At 47.6% G+C, this 18,796-nt stretch overlaps 2 protein-coding genes across 10 annotated transcripts; one reads left to right on the top strand and one right to left on the bottom strand.

Annotated features, from left to right (window-relative positions):
• Window positions 1-1,436: 1,436 nt before the first annotated feature.
• On the bottom strand, window positions 1,437-9,259 carry Tmem176b (transmembrane protein 176B). 9 transcript variants are annotated; one of them, XM_032906563.1, is made up of 8 exons: window positions 9,171-9,188; window positions 8,201-8,266; window positions 5,450-5,643; window positions 3,800-3,910; window positions 3,453-3,509; window positions 3,016-3,246; window positions 2,124-2,243; window positions 1,437-1,767 (listed from the first exon to the last, which is right to left on the bottom strand). In XM_032906563.1, exons 3-8 carry the CDS (start codon window positions 5,633-5,635, stop codon window positions 1,681-1,683), a joined length of 792 nt encoding a protein of 263 aa, XP_032762454.1. In that variant the 5' UTR covers window positions 5,636-5,643; window positions 8,201-8,266; window positions 9,171-9,188; the 3' UTR covers window positions 1,437-1,680. The 9 variants fall into 9 exon arrangements, with proteins under 9 accessions (XP_032762454.1, XP_032762456.1, XP_032762453.1 ...); XM_032906565.1 differs by lacking the exon at window positions 9,171-9,188 and adding an exon at window positions 8,805-8,865 and having other exon boundaries at window positions 5,450-5,640; XM_032906562.1 differs by lacking the exon at window positions 9,171-9,188 and adding an exon at window positions 8,805-8,844.
• A 41-nt stretch (window positions 9,260-9,300) lies between these two features.
• Tmem176a (transmembrane protein 176A) lies at window positions 9,301-13,069 on the top strand. The gene is made up of 7 exons (XM_032906570.1): window positions 9,301-9,401; window positions 10,001-10,198; window positions 10,409-10,519; window positions 11,541-11,597; window positions 11,708-11,926; window positions 12,374-12,484; window positions 12,811-13,069. Exons 2-7 carry the CDS (start codon window positions 10,004-10,006, stop codon window positions 12,847-12,849), a joined length of 732 nt encoding a protein of 243 aa, XP_032762461.1. The 5' UTR covers window positions 9,301-9,401; window positions 10,001-10,003; the 3' UTR covers window positions 12,850-13,069.
• The last annotated feature ends 5,727 nt before the right edge of the window (window positions 13,070-18,796 follow it).

Here is an 18,796-nt window from a genome sequence, read left to right as displayed (position 1 = left end):
TCTTCTTCCTTTTTTTTTTTTTTTTGATTTAATAAAAATATGCCTGGGATCAAGGTACTACCAATTTTCCCTTGGGGTTTTTTGGTTCAAAAAAGGCTGTCTTTGCCCTCTATCTTCACAATGTCCTCTTTCTATAAGAAGACCAGTCATGTTGGATTTGGACCCACCCTGATAACTGTATTTCAGCCTTCTAAGACTTCTACGAAAAGACTTTCTCTCCAAACACGGTCACATTCTGAGCCACTGGGGATTGCACATTCAACATAGATTTTGAGAGGAACACAGTAATTATAACACATAATGCCCGTGACCTCCAACTCCACCTCAGAAGTTGATGAAATTGTGCCCTCTCTTGACTTCTGAGGCATCCTGGACTGCCCCTGCTGTACTATGGGCTGGAATCTTTGCAGGTGGAATTCTGGGCACCTATGAATGACAACTAAGAAGTACTCCTGCATAAGTAAGCCATAGTTTTGTGAGATTTAGCTAACAGCCAGGTAACTGGGTACTACCAAATGTGCCAGGGCACACTAAGACAGGGGAATGCTCATCACTTTGCACTGCCCCAAGTAGTCAAGCACCAATAGCAATCGGAGTCTCTCCTCTGAGTGTCATCTTTATAACTTCCTGTGTTCCTCACCTCTGATGGAAACTCAACAAATACTGCACACTACTTTCTTGCCATCACACTCTTTGTGGTGTGATGCCTCACCTTCTTTTTTTTTTTTTTTTTTTTTTGGAGCTGAGGACTGAGCCCAGGGCCTTGTGAAAGCGCTCTACCACTGAGCTAAATCCCCAACCCAGATGCCTCACCTTCTAAACAAATTATTTTTAATTCCATGAGACCCAAATCTATAGGCCTGACTGTGGCAGGTGACTCCTGAACATGCAGTGGGCTAGGTTCTGGGAGAATCAACTTGACAGTATGTAGGATCACCTGAAAGATGGGCTTCTCTGTATACATATGGGGGGTGAGGGGATAATTTGATTATGTTAATTGGGGGAGAGATCCATCTACTATGGAGCCACCATTCCCTAGGTATGAAATCCTGAACTAAGAGCAGAGAAAGAGAGCTAAGCACTAGTGTGCACACATTTATGATCCTCTGCTTCTGATTATGGAGGTGATATGACCAGCTGCTTCAGGCTTCTGCTGCTTTGACCCTCCACCATGATGGACAGCATACTAAGATAAACCCTTTCTCCCACAAGTTGTTTTTGCCAGAGTATTTATCACCGAGTCAGGAAGAGAAACTAAATAATGGCGTAGAAGGTTCCAGGCACTTGGGTTATGTTCACTTTACATAGTAGAAGGGAGGCAAACCCTGGAGAAGGGTGTGATAGACATCAGAGGCATACAACTGCCACCAGGCTCCATCACCACTCAAGGAACAGCCTTCCCCGTTCATCATCTGCATCAATGAAGAACCCACACCTTTCTGTGAGAGGGTATTTTTTTCTGGTTGTTTCTGCTTTATCAGCATTGGAGAAAATGACATAATATCTGTTCATGGAAGAAAGGACATTGGTGTGAGGACAGCGGGGAGAGAGGAAGAGAAAAAGGGCTGGACAGTGGCTACATCAGAAGTAAGCATGTGCTGCGGGGCCAGAAGAGGCCTTAGGATCAGTGGCGTTCTCCCTGGATTACTCTGGACAGGGACACATGTGGGTTTGGGCAGCTCATGGGGTAACAGGGATCTTCTCTTTGGTCGGGGAGGCCGGTGCCGAATCCCCCCCAAGAAGCTTCTTCTCTGTCTCTTCATCACTCTGCAAAGAAAACAGGAGGAAGACCTTAATGAATGGAGAGAAAGCACAAGGAGGCGGATGGCTTCTGCACTTGAAACCAGGAGAAGAAAGGAGGGTCAGGGAACAGCAGCAAGGAGGGGGATCTCCTCAGGGAAGATGAGGGGTGGAGTAACTTCGACAGACAGAGGGTGGAATTAGCATGAAGGCAGCCCCAGGGAGGCATGAGGTAACAGAAGCAAGCCAGACGCGAGATGGATTTACACTCCACAGACAATGAGGGGTGAGTGAGGATTAGGGACTTCCAAACCCATGTGCCCCTCTCCCGTTTTCACTGCCCAGACCCATACTGTCCAGCAAGCCCCTTCCTGAACACTCACCAAGACCTGGGAGTTCCGGCCACACATACTCCGGAGACTTAGTCCCAGGGAAGCCACAGACACAACAATCTTCAGGATACAGATAACCGTGAACAGGATGCAGAATGCCAGGAACAAGTTCTAGAGGCGAAGGAGGTACAGACTGAGCCAAGTGTCGGTTCCTCTGATTCACATCGCCACCTTACCCAAGCCACACTCGGTGCAGACACTTTCCAGCAAGGCAGGTGGCATCTTCTAGTGACCGGTGCCCACCATTTCTAACCCGCTTGCTTGACTGGTGGGAATGACACCATGCCATCAATCCCTTCACTGACCTGACAGTTCTAATTCCTGCCTCTTGAAAAGCCCACCAGACTCCTGAGACCCGATGGATATACAGGGAGGCCGGAGGCACATGAAGGAGCTGCTATAGGTTCTCAGGATGACAGCCCAGCGGGGCTCCCAGCCAAGAGCCACATCATCTGCTGACCACACGAGTGCCTCAGTGTCAACACCCAGCCATGGTGAGCCCTTGGATGACCACACCCACTATTTCTCTAGGAAAACCCAGGTGTGAACTGTCTCAACCCAGCCACCCCAGAGAACTGTGAACACTTGAATAAAGTGGCGTTTAATCTATCATATCAGGAGGTGATATCTGATGCATCAATAAGTAGGTAAGTGGAATAGCTATTCAATAAAAGGACAGAGGGGTGGCCTACAGTCTGTCCCCCTATAACTTTAATTCAGGGATCTTCTTATATAAAGGTCTGAGAAACGCCCCCAGCTTCAATGGCAGCTTTCTAACCAAAGGCCTTGGGGGCAGGAAGGCCAAGTTCACAGAGCTTGTTTCTTCCTGCCCTCCAGGGCTCCAGTCCCTGAGAGCAAGGGTGGGTATGTGATCTGTTCTCACCATCATCATTCTCAGGTACTCTCTGCATCTCTCTGTCCTCCAGCCTGAGTCGTCAGTGAATCGCACTGGCCCAAACCTATCGACAATTCTTGGTTGTAAGGAGTCACATGTGGAACTGATCTCGAAGTAGTAGGAAGCACTGGTTTGCCAGATGAGGCTTTTCACACCCATAACGGTAGCAGCTGCAGCTGTAGCAGAGCAAGCCAGGAGGAGCAGCCGTGATATGTGGCCCTTGAAGAGAGAGGTCTTCAGTGGCAGAGTCACAGAACCACAGCCTCAAACCTGCCCAACTTCCCCTGCTGCTGTGTCTGGAAGCCCCTTCTAACGCCCCAGGAAAGACCCATTTTATTGGAAACTAAAGGATAAAAGGTAGAAAAGTGCAGGAACGGTAGCCATTTCGGGGGAACAGGGTTAATAAAGAGGAAGTCGAGACTCACGGACAGTTTTCCCTGCCCCTTCTCATGGATGACGATACCCACTCCAGCCAAAATTGCCTGGAAAGACAAGACACCAGAAAAAAAAATGGCCTCCAGTTTACTGTTTTTGGGCTAGGTTTCCCATCATGCTTCCACCAACAGCTCCTAGAACAGCCTGACTAAAGCAGGGTTCAAAAGTTAAGCAAGCTCTCCCCTCCCCAAAAGGCAGCATAGGAGCAGACACTTGTCACTTGTGTCCTGCCCTTTCTAAACTTGCCCAGAAAAAAGTGCATCAGAAGGTTTTCTCCAGCCCCAAGGCAACTGTTCCCTTTTGCCTCCACTGAGCTCTCTGCTAGTTTATTACTCACCACAGACCCTGACCAGAAGGCACAACCAGAGGCACACAGCTCTGTCCAAGGCCCGAAGTAGAGACACACTCCAAGAACACAGCTCACAAGCCCCAGCAATATCTGGGTCACCTGCAAGACAGGAGGGGAAAAAGAAAAACAACTCCCTTCACATTCCAGGGATAACTGCACGCTCCAACCCAGGGTCCGGGCTTCCTCTTTTTCTCTGCTTTGGCCTCCTTGTAGCTCAGATTCTGGAAGGATCTGTCCTAACATTCATTGAGTCACACTAGTCTGCGCTGCTCTGTGTTTGTCTATCTTTCATTGCTGTTCCCTGACTCCATTGCTTTCTGCTGATTCTTACTATTCCCATCTCTTTCTCCCTCCTGAATGTCATCCTGCCAAATCCAGCACCTACCTTCAGCATCCGACCCCAACCTAAGTCCTCATATCCAAACACAATGTGGAGGCTCTGTATAGGCAGGATGTAGTGCTGAGGGGCAGGGGATGAACATGTGGAGACATACATGAGCCCTTGGATTCAATCCCCAGGGCCAGATAAGCCTTGATGAGGTTACCCATGCCTGTAAGCCCAGCATTGGGAAAGTGGAGGCAGGGAATTCAGAAGTTCAAGGCCATCCTGATACATGACTAATTTGAGGCCAGCATAGACCATATAAGGTCTTGTCTGAGGAAAAAAAGAAATACCAGAGAAAAAGCTGTGGCTGCAGACAGCCTACCTTGAGGGACATGTCCCAGTCAAGCTCAAGGCAGGCTCTTTAAGGAGTCATCCCAGGCAGTGATTAACAAGATGACATTTAAAAGGCCATTTCCTTGAACTATGAGCTTTTCGGGGGCTATCCTACTGCGTGATGCTCTCCACTGCTCCACCCCATCCTGATCTTCTCACCTCATGGGAGCAGTCCCAGTAAACCACAGACAGCCCTAACTCTGATGAGTGTTCTAGAAAACCCATCTGTCACTGACTCCTGTACCCCATCTGCATGTCCTTTTACCACCTTGGATTCATCCATTAGACTGTGCCAAGCCCGACACCCCAAGAATGGTCTCTCCTGTCTTCCAAGGTTCTTATCATCTTCTCTAAGCTTCTGCATGTCCTGGCCTTATTTCTTCCTTTACATCCCAAACCCACCCCATCCCAAATTAGAGGGGTTCATTAAAAAGATCTGGATTCCTGTTTCTACTCATTATAACTGCTCTGACACACCAGCACGAAACCTGGATCCTTCTTACCTGGGCTCCTCCTGGTTCTGAGGCAGCCTGAGCCCAGTCTGCGCTCAAAGCTCATGCACAGAAACTGGTCCTGAGCTCCTCCCTATGTCACTGAAGCAAAATGGCTCCTTATCAGCCATGAGCCCCTGTTCTGCCAGTCTTTACCTTCATAGCATTGGCTGAACTCACAGCCCTGAAAAATCTTCTCCTGTCACCCAGTCTCTGTCAGACACAGCCCTCTCTGCACCAAAGAAGTTAGTTATGCCTTTCCATCCCAATCCCTGCACAGAAAAATTCCAAATCCTTGCCCCAAATGCAAGAGGACCCTTGAGCTTGTGCACTTCTCTGAGGATCCAGCACACTTCCTTTGCAGCCTATCCACAAGGAGAGACCCCACCCTCTGTGCCACCTCAGTAACCCATGACCACTCGCTCTCACCCCTAGAGACAGCTGCCCATAGTGGATTCTGGCCTGAGGGTAGGAGAGAAACTTCTTCAGGGAGCCCATAGCTCCCAGCAGCTGCTCCAAGGCTGATTTGTGGTGGATGTGGATGCTGATCTGGGCAGACTGAGGGCGTGTGGAAGTCACTTTGAATCCATCTACAGTCACTGTGGCTTGGGCCATTTTTCCTGCTGGGGAAAACAACAGAGACAGATGAAGTGCAGGGATCAGGAAAGGTAAGGGGGAGGTGGAGTGGATCAAAGGCTCAAGGTGAGGAGGATCTTCCAAGCAGTGCGGATACCATTGTCACAGTGGTCCTGATTTGAGATTCAAATCACTTCTAGAGCCTTCACCAGGCACAGCCCTGGGCCCCTTCCCCAAAGGATTAACGGAATGTTATTGTTTAAATGTTTGATGCGCTATGCGATGCTCCTCACAGGCCCACAGGGCTTGCTTGGCTGGCTTGGCTTGTGGGGAGGGTGGGGATTATGGAGATTTAGGAAGTGGAGACTGGTTGGAAGATGTATGTCAATAGGGCACGCCTTAGAAGAGCATCTAATCCCCCTCATATTCATTTCTCTCCCCTCTCTCCCCTTTATCCTCTCTCTTTCCTTCCTGACCTCCTCGAGGCAAGCAGCCTCTAGGACTCATTCCTTCTGCCCTTATATTTGCCTTGCCTGGGGCCCAGAGCAATGGCCTGACCTCAGCTCAAAATGCTAAAAGCAGTAATCTATGCAAACAAACCTATAAATCTCCCCTCCTTTGACTTGTTTTATTCACAGTAACATGAGGCTGCCTAACACTAACATAGCTTGGCTTGGATCTCAGTGGGACAAAAAGGAACCCACATTTATACACACGCACACACGCACACACGCACACACGCACACACGCACACCCACGATATTTTTACTAGTTAAAACATTGAAAACAAGGGCCAAGGAGACGGCTCAGTGAATAAGAAGTCACCGTAGAGGTCCAAAGGACCAGGCTTCAGATCCCAGAATCCAAGTTAATGCCAAGCAGGCATGATGGTTTCCTGTGATCCCAACGGGGCGGGGATGGGGGGGGTAGAGACACGATCCCCAGGGCAAGCTGGCTAGCTAAGTAAGCCCTGTGTTTAGCTGAGAGAATGCACCTCAATTAAATAGATAGTAATCAAGGAAGACATGCAATGCCAACTTTAGGCTTCCACAGGCATGCTCACACACATCACATACACGTGCGCCTACACATACACATATGTGGCATGTGTACCCATATACATATCAACACACAGGCGCTTTATACACATATACATCAAAGTACAAAAGATTAAGGAGAGTATAACTTAAAAACCTTCCTTTGTCTCTTCTCCCAGTTGCCTTGTTGCCTTTCATATGGGAACTAACATGACCAGTTTCTTGCAGAGCCTCCAATGGCATGTTTGGTACACAGAGTATGTAAACATATTCCTTCTCACCCTTCCTCACAAATGGCCACCTAGTTCTGTACAACAAGGCATTGATGTGGCCATATGTTTTAGAATCATCCTACACCAGTCTATCCAAAACTTCCATTTGTATGACTGCGTTATACCCCTATCTATGCACGTGTATGTCTGTCACAATATTGGAACAGTGTCCTATTGACAGACACTCAGGTTATTTCCAACCCCTTTGTATCACAAGCAGGGTGGAAGGAATAATGCATTTTTAGTAGCCATTGTTAGTCCCCCCCCCCGCCCCGTGGATGTTGTAGCAATGACCATATAGGAGTGTTTTGAAGAATGGAGCCACCCTCCCCACTCACTGAGTGGCCAGCATCTTCTGCTTTCTTCCATTTTACCTAAGAGATATCGCATTCTATTATAGGTTTTCATTTAATGCAAAAACTTGCTCCATTTTCAATGCTTATCTTGAAGTCTGACGAATGTCTGTCTTCATCCAAACACAGCTACAATCAAGGCATAGAAATGTGTGCACTGCAAAAAGTTCCCTCCAGGTATGGTGGCACACAACTTTAATCCCAGCGCTCTGGAGGCAGAGGCTGGTGGCTTTCTGTGAGTTGGAGGATAGCCTGGTCTACATGGCAAGTTCTGGGCTGGCCAGGTATACACAATGAGATCCTGTCTAAAACATAAAAGTAACAATTCCCCAATACTCTCTCCAAGTAAAGCCTCCTTCCAGCTTGGCTCTGTCATTGTTTCACCAAGCCTTTCATCACCCAGAGATCTGGCTGTCCGTTTTTCAAAGGCATTTTTTTTTAGTTTATTGTTTTGTTGTAATTTTTTTTAGTTTATTGTTTTGTAAGTTCCTCCTTCACACACTTCCTGATTTTTTTCATTGAAGTTCTTTTATATTTGAAAATTACGATCAGCAGTATGTACTCATTTGTATACCCATATGAACAGGTGCGTTTAAATTACAAACACAGTAATTTAAAAAGAGAAGTTGATCTTTGAACTGTGTCATAATTTGGTAGATACAGAGGCAAGGACCCATGGTATGGTCCAGGTATTGTTTCCTGAAAAACAGTTTCTACTGTGGTATACACCACCTTTCTCCCACTACCTTGAGTTTCCACAGGGCCTCGGGCTCACAAGGCCTTCATATTCTGCCTGTTACTGGTTTAGAACAGCCATTTTAGCCCCTCTATCCAAAACAAGTTCTGCACAGTGTCTCTCTTGGGCAGTCTAGTTACTGACAACCACTCTGGTCTCACCCCCTTTCCCATCCCTTGTATTCTTCCCACACCTCTTTGACTCACCTCTCTTCAGGAGGGACGGAGAGACTTCACAGAAATGCAAATGAAGGCCTCAGGTTCTCCCCTTCCCTTGAGGTTCCAGGAATAAAGCCTTAGTTGTGTGCTGCCCGCCTCCAGACCCCTAGTGCTACCACTGCCCTGGCCACTCAGAATCCTGTTGCTTCCTCTACAGAGCAGGAACTAAACCCTTAGGCACCAAGAACCCTCTCACCACTGCGGCCAGGACTCCAGATAGCAGCCCTCTTTGACACCCCTCCTCCCAGCGCCCAGAAACGGAGAAAAGAAACACCCTGTGTCTTCACTCCAAAGCCATCCCACCTCTGTGTGGTCTCAGACTCTGCTCTCAGAACACAGATGTGAGGCACTGGTAATCATAAGGCAAAGCCCGAATCTGGCTTCTCCAGCCTCAGCCCTGTTTCTAGAGTCACATCCTCTGACCAACATGTCCCTCCCTCCCCAGAGTCCTACAGAAAAGCAGAGAGAGACCAAAGAAGAAACATCCTGAGCCAGGATGAAGCTTGAGGAGTAGGCTTGGAGACTCCTCCAGAGAAAGGTCCCTGTACTCCAAAAAGGGGCTACCCTGGGGCCATGAAGGGTCCTGCCTCACCTGCTGTCCTCAGAGATGGGTGGGGCTGGAACTGAGAAGTCTGGGAGGAGCTGACTTAAAGCTGACCCCAGAGGGAGGAGAGCAAGAAGGGGCGGAGGGATAGGGGCCTGACCTAGCGTTTCTTATTTTTCCAGCAAGTAGCTGATAGGAAAGGGCCCCACTGGAGGGGGGTCTGTCAGGAGTAGATGACCAGGCCTGTATCAGGGATGCAGGTGACACAGGGCCACTCATACACCCGAGGTGGTACAGGCCTGCACTTGCTCAGAAAGCTCCAACCCTGACGGGACTGGGAGAGAAAGCACTGTGGAATCAAAGGATTCCACAGGATCGATCACTGCCAACCCAACTCAGTCCTACCTCACCCACCTTCTCCACCTCTCCAGTGCCCAGGGAGGAACTGGCTGCTGGAAAGCCCCTGAAGGGGCCCTCAGTCCCAGCTGCCTGCCAGGAAGTGCTGAAGGCTACCCATCCTCCCTCCCCTTCTGGCTCCCACCCAAGTTCTTCCTCCTGCCAGGGCTGAAGTTCTCAACTACTGCCAGCTCCTCTGTGCGCTTTGGCCTTCCCTGCTGCACACTCCCCCGGTCCCAGAGGAACCAGGTAAGGCAGCCCACCATCACTTCAGCGTAGCCCACTCTAGTTTACCCAGATCCTTCCAGTCTGGCTCTGAGAGCTTACTAGGGGAATGGGCACATTGAGGTGGGCCTCCAGGAACAGGTGTGGCCTCCATCTCCACCACTCAGTTCTGTGGAGACAGGATCAGTCAGTGCTAGGCGTTTATCCAAGGCGATGGGGGCTTCTGGGTGAGGTGGTCCCTGGGACCCAGACAGGGAGGAGATAATTGCAACAGGCAGCAGCTGGAGGGGTCACTGTTTAAGGGGCTTGGGCTCTGATCTGGACTCAGAGAACTCCGGGGAGAAGAGACCCAGTCAGGATGGGGTGGAGAGGTTAAGTCATGTGGATTCTGCTTGATCTAGACATCAGACCCCTGAAGACCATGGCAGTGGGGCACAAAGCAAATGTGGGGTGAAGAGGGTGCTCCAGCATCAGGTTCCCTGACAGACAACCCTCCAAAGGAGCCAAGGATACAGATCACAGCCAGGGACAGCCTTTCTGTGTCTCTGTTCCTGTCCAAGTCCAAGAAGCCTCTGTAAAATCTGCCGAGTACTTCTTCCCGCTGTTCCTTTTCTCCCTCACAGACAATGTCCACAGACATGGGGACTGCAGATGTCGGCGAGGTGGACCCTGAAGCCCCACAACCCACCAACATTGAAGTGCACATCCATCAGGAGTCTGTCCTGGCCAAACTCCTGCTGGCCGGATGCTCGTTTCTAAGGGTCCCAGCATCTGCCTCCACCCAGAGCCAGGGCAGCAGCAGAGTGCTGGTGGCCTCCTGGGTGAGTGTAGCTATGTGCTTGATGGGCCAGGGGAGGGACCCTCACTCAGGCTAAGGAGTTTCCTTCTCTTGCTTGCAATACTTCCCTCTGGCCTCCTCTATGCCTAAGACATTGAGTTGGCTTTGTTTTCTCGTTAGTCCAAGCCGTGTGTGCAGACAGTTGCTGGGCCTGCTGCTGGAGAGCTGGGTTTTCAAGTCCTCTCTCTTCCAGGTGGTGCAGATCGTGCTGGGGATCCTGAGTGTGGTTCTGGGTGGAATTCTCTACATCTGCCACTATTTAGCCATGAATACCCAGGGTGCCCCCTTCTGGACCGGGATCGTGGTGAGTGTGGCTGTGGCTGTGTGAAGGTCCAAGGCTGTCCAAAGGGATAGCGGTCCCTCTGCTTCCCTCCCACCACCGCCATTGACATAGCATCCCAGAGTGTATAGCCAAACAGGACCTGAATGACATAAGCCAGTTTGGTGCTTGTGTACATTTGTCTCTTGTCCCATGCTTCTCCCAGCAGGCTGGCAGAGGATCCTTGCCATCAGTAGGATCAAGGGTTAAGGTCCTCAGGGCTTACCACCTCTAATGTCTGCCCCGAGATAGGGGAAGTGGAGCACTCAGGCAGGAAACACGATCTTCTGACTCTCTTACTTCCTTATGCTCATCCTATGGGGATCCAGGAATGAGCTCTGTCAGAAGAGTGCTTGCTATCGTATTTAATGGCACCTGGTTGAGCTGGTCGTGGGTATAAAGAACTTTCCGATAGACCCACGCTTTCAGCAAAGCATATGTATTTATTGATAGGAGACATTAAAAATAACTACGCTAATCCACCCAGTGGCAGGAATATATGGTTAGTTACAGCATAATCAACTAGGATCAGGACCCATATGTCCACTGACCTGATCAGACTTCCTGCTCTTCTCTCCTAGTCAGGTGGACCCAACAGCTGCTAAGACAAGTGTCTGGATCTGAGGTTGCCTAAAGTCACATTCTGCATTCCCAACTTTTTCCAAATACATGGATCCTTTCCTGGTCCCTGGAACATTCATCAAGGATTTAGTGTGACTTTAAAAAACGGTTGAAGGGATGGATAGGAAGGAGCCCACCTGGCTTAACCATGTGCAACTTCGGTGTCAATAAAACAGTGTCCTACAGCCTCACAGCTGTGCTCCAGCTCATTGCCCCACACAGTGACTCCACCATAGGCAGCAAAGCGTAGCAAAACATCTGGGATGTAGAGGAAATGCTATAGGCCAGGTAGCTGGCACTGTAGACGGCGAGCACAGGGGAAATGAGGCAGGAGATTAACAGGCATTTATCCTATACTGATTCTTTTGGTTCAATCTCTCCTTAGGCTATGCTGGCTGGAGCTGTCGCCTTCCTTCAAAAGAAACGGGGTGGTACCTGCTGGGTGAGTTTAGGACCAGGCAAGACCCAGGCTCTGCCTCAAGGCTGTGCTAGACACACAGGCTGGCTAAAACTGAATCTTTGAGGTTTCCTGCTATTTTTGGCTCTACCTAGGCCCTGATGAGGATCCTTCTTGTGCTGACGAGTTTCTGCACAGCTGTGGCTGCCATTGTTATTGGGTCCAGGGAGTTCAATAATTACTGGTACTATCTCAGAGATGATATCTGTAAAAGCGACACTTCATATCGCTGGTCCACCATGCCCAGCATCACCCCAGTTCCCGAAGAAGCTAATAGGATAGGACTGTGCATATACTACAAAAGCATGCTAAAGGTAAGTGTGGACAGAGACTAAGGTGGCACTCCATCAGCAGTAGGTACTCCTCCTCCTGGTCTTGGCGACTGTTCTTAAAGATGCAGGCATGAGTGAGCAAATCAGAAACTGTTCCCACTGCTGTGGGAATCACATACTGTTAGGAAAGAAACACGACCAGCCACAAACCATGCATAACCCAGGATTGCAAGCACAGCAAGGGTCACCAACATGGTGAATGTGTGTCCTTCCTGAAGCAATCACTCAGGTCACAGCTCAGGCTGCTGAGGAGAGTGGAAAAGGTTTCTGGTGAGCTCTACCCTCTATATCCATGATTCCCTCCCCATTCCGGAAGCTGTAGACGTGGAAGTGATGGTTAGAAAGTGACCCTGGTCAGGAGAGAGAATGGAGAGGGGCAGGAGTGTGGCCATCACTCTAGCATGCTTGTCTTTTGCCCTGTGTTCCCAGACCCTGCTCATAAGCCTCCGGGCAATGCTCTTGGGTGTCTGGGTGCTGCTGCTCCTGGCTTCTCTCATCCCTGTATGTGTCTACCTCTGGAAAAGATTCTTCACAAAGGCGGTGAGTCCCTGTGTTGGTATGTTTGGGGCAGTGGTGCTGTACAGATGAGACATGATGCTTGGGGAAGAAGGAAGTCCATTTTGTGGGTTTCAGAAAGAATCATGCCTTTCTGTCCTATCCAGTACAGTTCCTCTTTCCAACCAATGTCCCTATCCAAAGAAGCCAGAGAAGGCCACATCTATCCTAGGCCCATGGAGGTTTTAGTCACAGGTCCTGTGTTGCTGAGACTGGCTCTCGCTGGCTCCAGAACTACCTGGCCTAGAGCACAGAACCTTGTTTTCCTTTCTCTTCCTGTCACTAACATCTCGCCCTGGCTTCTTCCTTAGGAAACAGAGAAGAAACTGCTGGGTGCAGCTGTGATCTAGCCCCAACTTTCCTCTTGCTCTGGGCGTCCCCCTTCTGAAGCCTGAAAGAAGCGTCAGGCAGGAAGAAGACCCTACCCCACTACCAGGGCCATCGCCATGGCCTGGCCCCACCCAACACCACAGCAGCTCACAAGAGCACTTGCTCAGTTCTCCTCTGCCTTCACCACCCTGCATCCCTTCTCAGGCAGCAACTTGATAATAAACTCCCGTGCTACCGCTGGCGGATTCTTGCTTTGTCACTCCAGAGAACTCTCACTGGCTGGGAGGCAGGGCAGTGTGAGGACAGCAAGCCTTGATGCTCCCCACATAGCTCCGACCTCCTAGCCAGGCCTAGAATCATGCAACCTGTAAACACCTGACTGGGTGTGCAGGGTGAGGGGGTAGGGACTGTCTCCCGAGTTCTGATTTAAGAAGATGGATGTCTGGTAGTTGGAATGAATAGGTTTTTATTTCTGCTGTTGAGCAAAATCAAGACGTAACACCAAGATACAATCATTTCAGAAGTCTTGTTGATTTATTTTGGGGTTGTTGAAGGTGGAGACTTGCTACGTAGCACAATCTAAACTTGAACTCATGATCCTTCTGCCTCAGCCTCCTGAGTATTAGGATTACAGATGTGTTTCACCATCCTGGTTCTGAAAACCTATTTTTTCTCCCAAGTTAACTATCCATTGATATGGTGAGAAAAACTCCAGATTGTCTTATAAAAATACCTAAAATTTTAGGACAGCTTATGATTTGTATATTTAAAAATCCCCAATATCTATATGATCAGGAATAGAAGAGCAATCTTAAAGGCTATAATGAAAGCAGGAGGATGACTCCATAGAGCTGAGTCTTGAGTTGGCCTATATCAGGGTTCCTCGAGCACCTGCACAATAGGATTCCTCCTGACGGATCCAGAAGGCTCAGCATGTGCCTGTATCCATGGATAACCTATAACATCAAAAAGATACACCCCAGACTTGAGAGGCAGAAAGACATTCTAGGCGGACTCTAGAGAAACACAGTGTGACCTCTTACATTCCCCTCTGGTAAGAGACCACACAGGAGGAACTGTTCTAAGGTTCTGAGACTGAAATTTTACAGAAGGCTGGACAAAAGGACCCCCCCCACTCTCTCCACTTGATCATATTGTGCTATTCAAGGCTCCCAGAGGGGGGAAGTAAGCATTCTCTTAAAATGCCACTACTTGCATAAGCTAGACAATCACACACTGCAGAGTTTCGTGCCTGTGCATACAAACCCACCCAGTCAACACGAGTATTCCTAACAGCCCAAATCCGAGAACACAATCAAAGCTGCCCACCATGATGAAGAGGGTGGTGTGTAGCAAAGGAGCAGAGACTGCTGTGGGCAAAGACGGCTCTGTAGATGGGAACGATGCTGACGGCGGAAGCAGAAGATCCATTAGAGTGGACAGCTGGCAAAGCACACAGTTAGACTTCAAAACCAAGACCCCTGTGACCTCTTCACCTCTACTTCCCATCTCTGAATCTAAATGTGGTCACCAAATATGAAAATTAACCAGCTCACTTAACGCTCACCACCTGAAAGCTCTACCACTCCCACAGCACCACCACACGAGCCTGCCGCAGGGGGGGAAAGAAAAGAACCAAAATTTCCAAGGTCCTGCTTTTTATTTTTTTAAATTACTTTCAAAGGGGAAGCAGGTATGTCTCATTCTATCTCGTGTGCTGGTACGTGTTGCTAGAGGCCATGACGCAGGTGACCTAAGCAGTTCTCAGAATGTTCTCTGGTTCCCTGACCATCTTTACTGTCTTTGTCTGCAGTGTGACCATGTCTGTTATACTTTCAAAGAAGGAAAATAAAATCTTACTTAAAAAATAAAAAAGCCCTGCAGACTGGAGAGATGGCTTGGTGGTGAAGGGTGTGTGTCGCTCTTGCTGAGGGTCTGAGTTCCTTGGGATCACCCATGTCAAGCAGCCCACAGTTACTCCAGCTCCAGGGGATCTAACACTGCTACTTCCTGTGGGCACTGCGCCCCTGTGCAAATACCCACACAAACACACAGACATGATTTTTAAAATACCACTTTTCTCTCCTTTCTGTCTACGGAGAGGTGAGGAGCATTTCCACCAAACTCCTGCTGCCATGACATTCTGTCCCAGCGCCAAGCAACAGTGAAGCTATGGGTCCAAACCTTTACCTCCTTAAGAAACAAAAAGTAAAGCGATGGCAAAACTAGTCTTATTCTGAGCATTCTAAGAACCTTCTCCTTACTTCAAGGGAACTTGAGCAGAGTCCCCTAGGGAAAGTATAACCTCCCTTCAAGTTTCTACAACAGGAATTCAGCAAGCCTATGTCGTGGTCAGCAGGACTGACCTGGGCAGAAGGTGTGTCTTCAGTGCACAGGGACGGCAAGCGGTGAGCTGCTGGCAGAGGCTGGTGATGTTCCCTCACCTTCATCTTCTCTCCTTTACTTGTAATAGGTGCCCTGGATATGGATTGTACACATTGCTTCCCAGGACAAAGACTGTGCTCACCAACTTCCTTTGATGAGCTGATTTTAATACGCAGATTAGGAATTGGTCGTAAGTGTGCCTCCTGTGAAGCACGCAGAGGAGGTATCCTGTGCTCTTCTTTCTGTCCCTGGAGCAGCCACACAGGTGATTTTGCAATGGAGAGAGAAAGCATAGTCCACACAGCACATGGATTGTGGGATGCCATCTACACAGCTAGAAGTCTGTGTGAAAGAGAAACCTATGTTAGTTTGCATATTCTGTCTTCAAAGTCAGAAACCATTCTAACCAATGCATTGTCATCTGACCGAGTGGCAGCTAAGCTCACCCAGCCATCATTGTCGACAAAAATCCATCATTAAAAAAAAACAAACGACCATTGGGGCTGGAGAGATGGCTCAGTGTTAAGAACACTTGCTGGACTTTTAGAGGACTCAGGTTCAATTTTCAGTACCTACACGTGTAGAGAGATTTTAATCCAGCAATGTAGAAGTAGGGCCTGGCACTTCCTCCAAGCCTCATGCTCCCAGAAATAAGACGCAGACTCAAAAAATGTTTACCAATACCTTGGCCATCTAGCTGGGCTCTTCTCTGACTGGATCATAACTTAACACGTTTATTTTAATCTACCACATGGCTGGCTACTTGTGTTCAGGTTCCTATCCCCTCACATCTTCCCCAGGTGATTTGTCCACCCCTGGCTTACCCCAGAATTCCTTTTGCCTCCTGGGTGTCCCTTCTATTCTACCTTATAGGCCATATGTTTTTTTAATTGACAGGTGATGCATCCATACAATACACAAGATACACTTGGCTACTCAGGCTAGAATACAGACGCATCCTTAGCTCACACCTTTTTAATCCCTCTGGCTGGAACACAGACTCACCCTTAGTACACACTTTTGATCCCAAACAATGAAGGTAAAGTTAGTTTTTAGAAGGAAACACCCATGTTTGAAAGTGATGTCTAATTGGGGCAGATAAAGTGACAAATCAGAGAAAGATCTGACAGAATAGGATGTGCTCAACTCTCACAAGAACAGAGAGGGAAGAAAGGCAGCATAAGAAGGAGCAGTGGAGAGAGAGAGAGAGAGAGAGAGAGAGAGAGAGAGAGAGAGAGAGAGAGAGAGAAACTAGACATAAGTGAAGACAGAACTAGCCAGAGAATGAGGAACCAGAAGATTAGAACATATTGCCAAAGTTAGTATGAGACCAAGCAGAGCAATTCGGTCAGAGGCCAAGAGAGAAACCAGAATGAATCAGTCAGTTTGGAAAAAGAGTTTGAGCCAGAATAGCTGAGTTGAACCAGCCAACAGAGTTCAGAAGAACTAGAAAGGGTGAGCATATACAGCAAACAATAAGTCTCAGAGGCTGAAAACATTCTAGGTCTAGAATAGATTGTATGGACTAGGCCTAGGTTAGCAGACAGGGGCAGAAAACCTCAAAGATGACAATTATGTCAGGAGAATAAAAATTACATTTATACTTTGGGTGACTTACAATTCTAAAGGACACTTTTTGTCTCTTATAGTCACCAGGCATGCACTTGGTGAACATATATACACATAGGCAAATACTCATATATAAAAATAAATAAGTAAAATAAAACATTAAAAATTTAGTGTCTTCCTAAGAAGGATCCACAAAACATGTTGGACCACAGCTCACTGCAACTGGGTATGGACCTTAGCAAAAGCTGATGAAAAAGGCACTACTTGGTGAACCATGGAATAAACAGCTCAGAGGAAGACATGTGACTCTTACTTCACTTTACTGGTCTCCATCACATGCATGATCCTCCTTATTACCACCTGCATGCACTGAGGGCATTCATATTGCCCCACAGAAATGTCCTTCAGTCTCTCCTAGTGTGACAAAAGAGAGATCAGCCATGTGCTTAATGGCCACACACCCTCTAGTCCCTAATGCAGTGTCGACAGCCAACTTCAAGTGTGAGGTCTTAGCTCCCTAGGCTAGCACTTAACCTTGTACTGCTCTGTCTCCTGGGAGAAGCTGAAACAAAGCTCTGATCTTTGCTTAAGAACAGTGACCTTTCTAGAATCTCTCAGCTGTGAGTTCTTTCTCACTGCTTCAAAATCGAAGAATGTGCTGCTTTTACCTAAGTCACAGGCAAAAGGAAAGTGCAGAGGGATATATACCATGAAAGTCAGCATAGTAAGTCCCTTGTTGCAGGGGTAGGTGAACGAATGGGAAAGGGAAGATTGGCCTATGGAATCACACAGGGGTATACAGTGATGGTTTCCCACCCAGGAGATGTGTATGTGTTACTAACAAAATGTATACATGTTTATACCCTCTTCTGCGTGAATATTATAACTGAGGCACAAACTATACACTACAATGTCCTGTGCCAAGTTAACACCAAAACTGTAGAAGCCAGGATTTGTGTGCAAGTTTCTCATTGTGACAGCTAACATACACCTGCTCAGCAGCGTCTCATTGAACATTCTGCATCACAGGAAGAACATTTCACAGTAATGCCTGGTCACTGCCAGCCATAGAACTTCTGATAAGAGAGTTTCTGACAATGGTTCCCAAACATACAAATCACCACAGTGTTTATAGTCAGCTTGACTATCATCAGCTACAAAAGAAGGAGAAAATACTGTGTGCACCCTTGGAATTAGTGTTTTAATTCTAATGAAACATGACTTAAAAATACAGATATCTTTATGAAGACTTAAAAACACAGATATTCAAACATACCCACAGAGTCATAGGAAATACTAAGTTGACTAGAATAGCAAACAATCAAGTGAAGATTTAGCAAATGGAACATCACAATGCCAGGAGTTAGTATACAGCCTTTTCACCAATGACCCTGAGTATCAATGACCTCCGTTTTCTGGCAAAGGGCAAAGACTAGCAGATGGAATTTAAAATAATGACTGATCTAGTCATAACCTGCAAGAAACACACCTCACCATCAAAGGTAAGCATAGCTTTAGGGGAAAAGGCTAGGAACTGACATTCTGGGAAAATCAAACTAGAAAACAGGCTGGTACAGCCATACTAAAATCTAGCTAATTAGGCTTCAAAGCAAAATTAGTCAGAAGAAGAAAAACATCATGAGGAAATTACAATTCTAAATATAGATGTATTCAAAATGAGTTAACACCAGCTAACACTATATAAGTGAACAATCTGCCTGTAAAGTCACAGATTGGCCTCAGCACTACAATAATACATATAACTTCCCATCCTTCTTGTACCAATAAACTGATCATCCGGAGCCATAAAAACAAAACAAGCAAGGAGAACACAAAACACACGGGTTGATCAATGGAATAGATTAATTGATCCTGATATAAACCCATGCAGCAACAGCTTCCTGTTTTTTGAGAGAATTAAAAAAAACATAATGGAGAAAATACATTTTTAAACAAATGGTTCTGGAAAACTCAATATCCTCACACAGAAGAACAAGCAAACTTCCTGGATCA

Source organism: Rattus rattus, chromosome 6 (genome assembly GCF_011064425.1).
Source record: "Rattus rattus isolate New Zealand chromosome 6, Rrattus_CSIRO_v1, whole genome shotgun sequence".
Classification (NCBI taxonomy): Eukaryota; Metazoa; Chordata; class Mammalia; order Rodentia; family Muridae; genus Rattus; species Rattus rattus.
The sequence above is the reverse complement of the archived record's forward strand: the minus strand, read 5'-3'. Positions and strand labels throughout refer to the sequence as shown.

Coding starts and splice junctions, on each gene's coding strand:
- Tmem176b (XM_032906568.1), bottom strand. CDS start 5,635: ATGGCCCAAGCCACAGTGACTGTAGATGGATTCAAAGTGACTTCCACA. Junction 3,510..3,799: donor CCTTCTGGTCAGGGTCTGTG/GTGAGTAATAAA, acceptor TTGTCTTTCCAG/GCAATTTTGGCTGGAGTGGG. Junction 3,247..3,452: donor AGGGGCAGGGAAAACTGTCC/GTGAGTCTCGAC, acceptor TCTCTCTTCAAG/GGCCACATATCACGGCTGCT.
- Tmem176a (XM_032906570.1), top strand. CDS start 10,004: ATGTCCACAGACATGGGGACTGCAGATGTCGGCGAGGTGGACCCTGAA. Junction 10,199..10,408: donor GAGTGCTGGTGGCCTCCTGG/GTGAGTGTAGCT, acceptor TCTCTCTTCCAG/GTGGTGCAGATCGTGCTGGG. Junction 10,520..11,540: donor CCTTCTGGACCGGGATCGTG/GTGAGTGTGGCT, acceptor ATCTCTCCTTAG/GCTATGCTGGCTGGAGCTGT.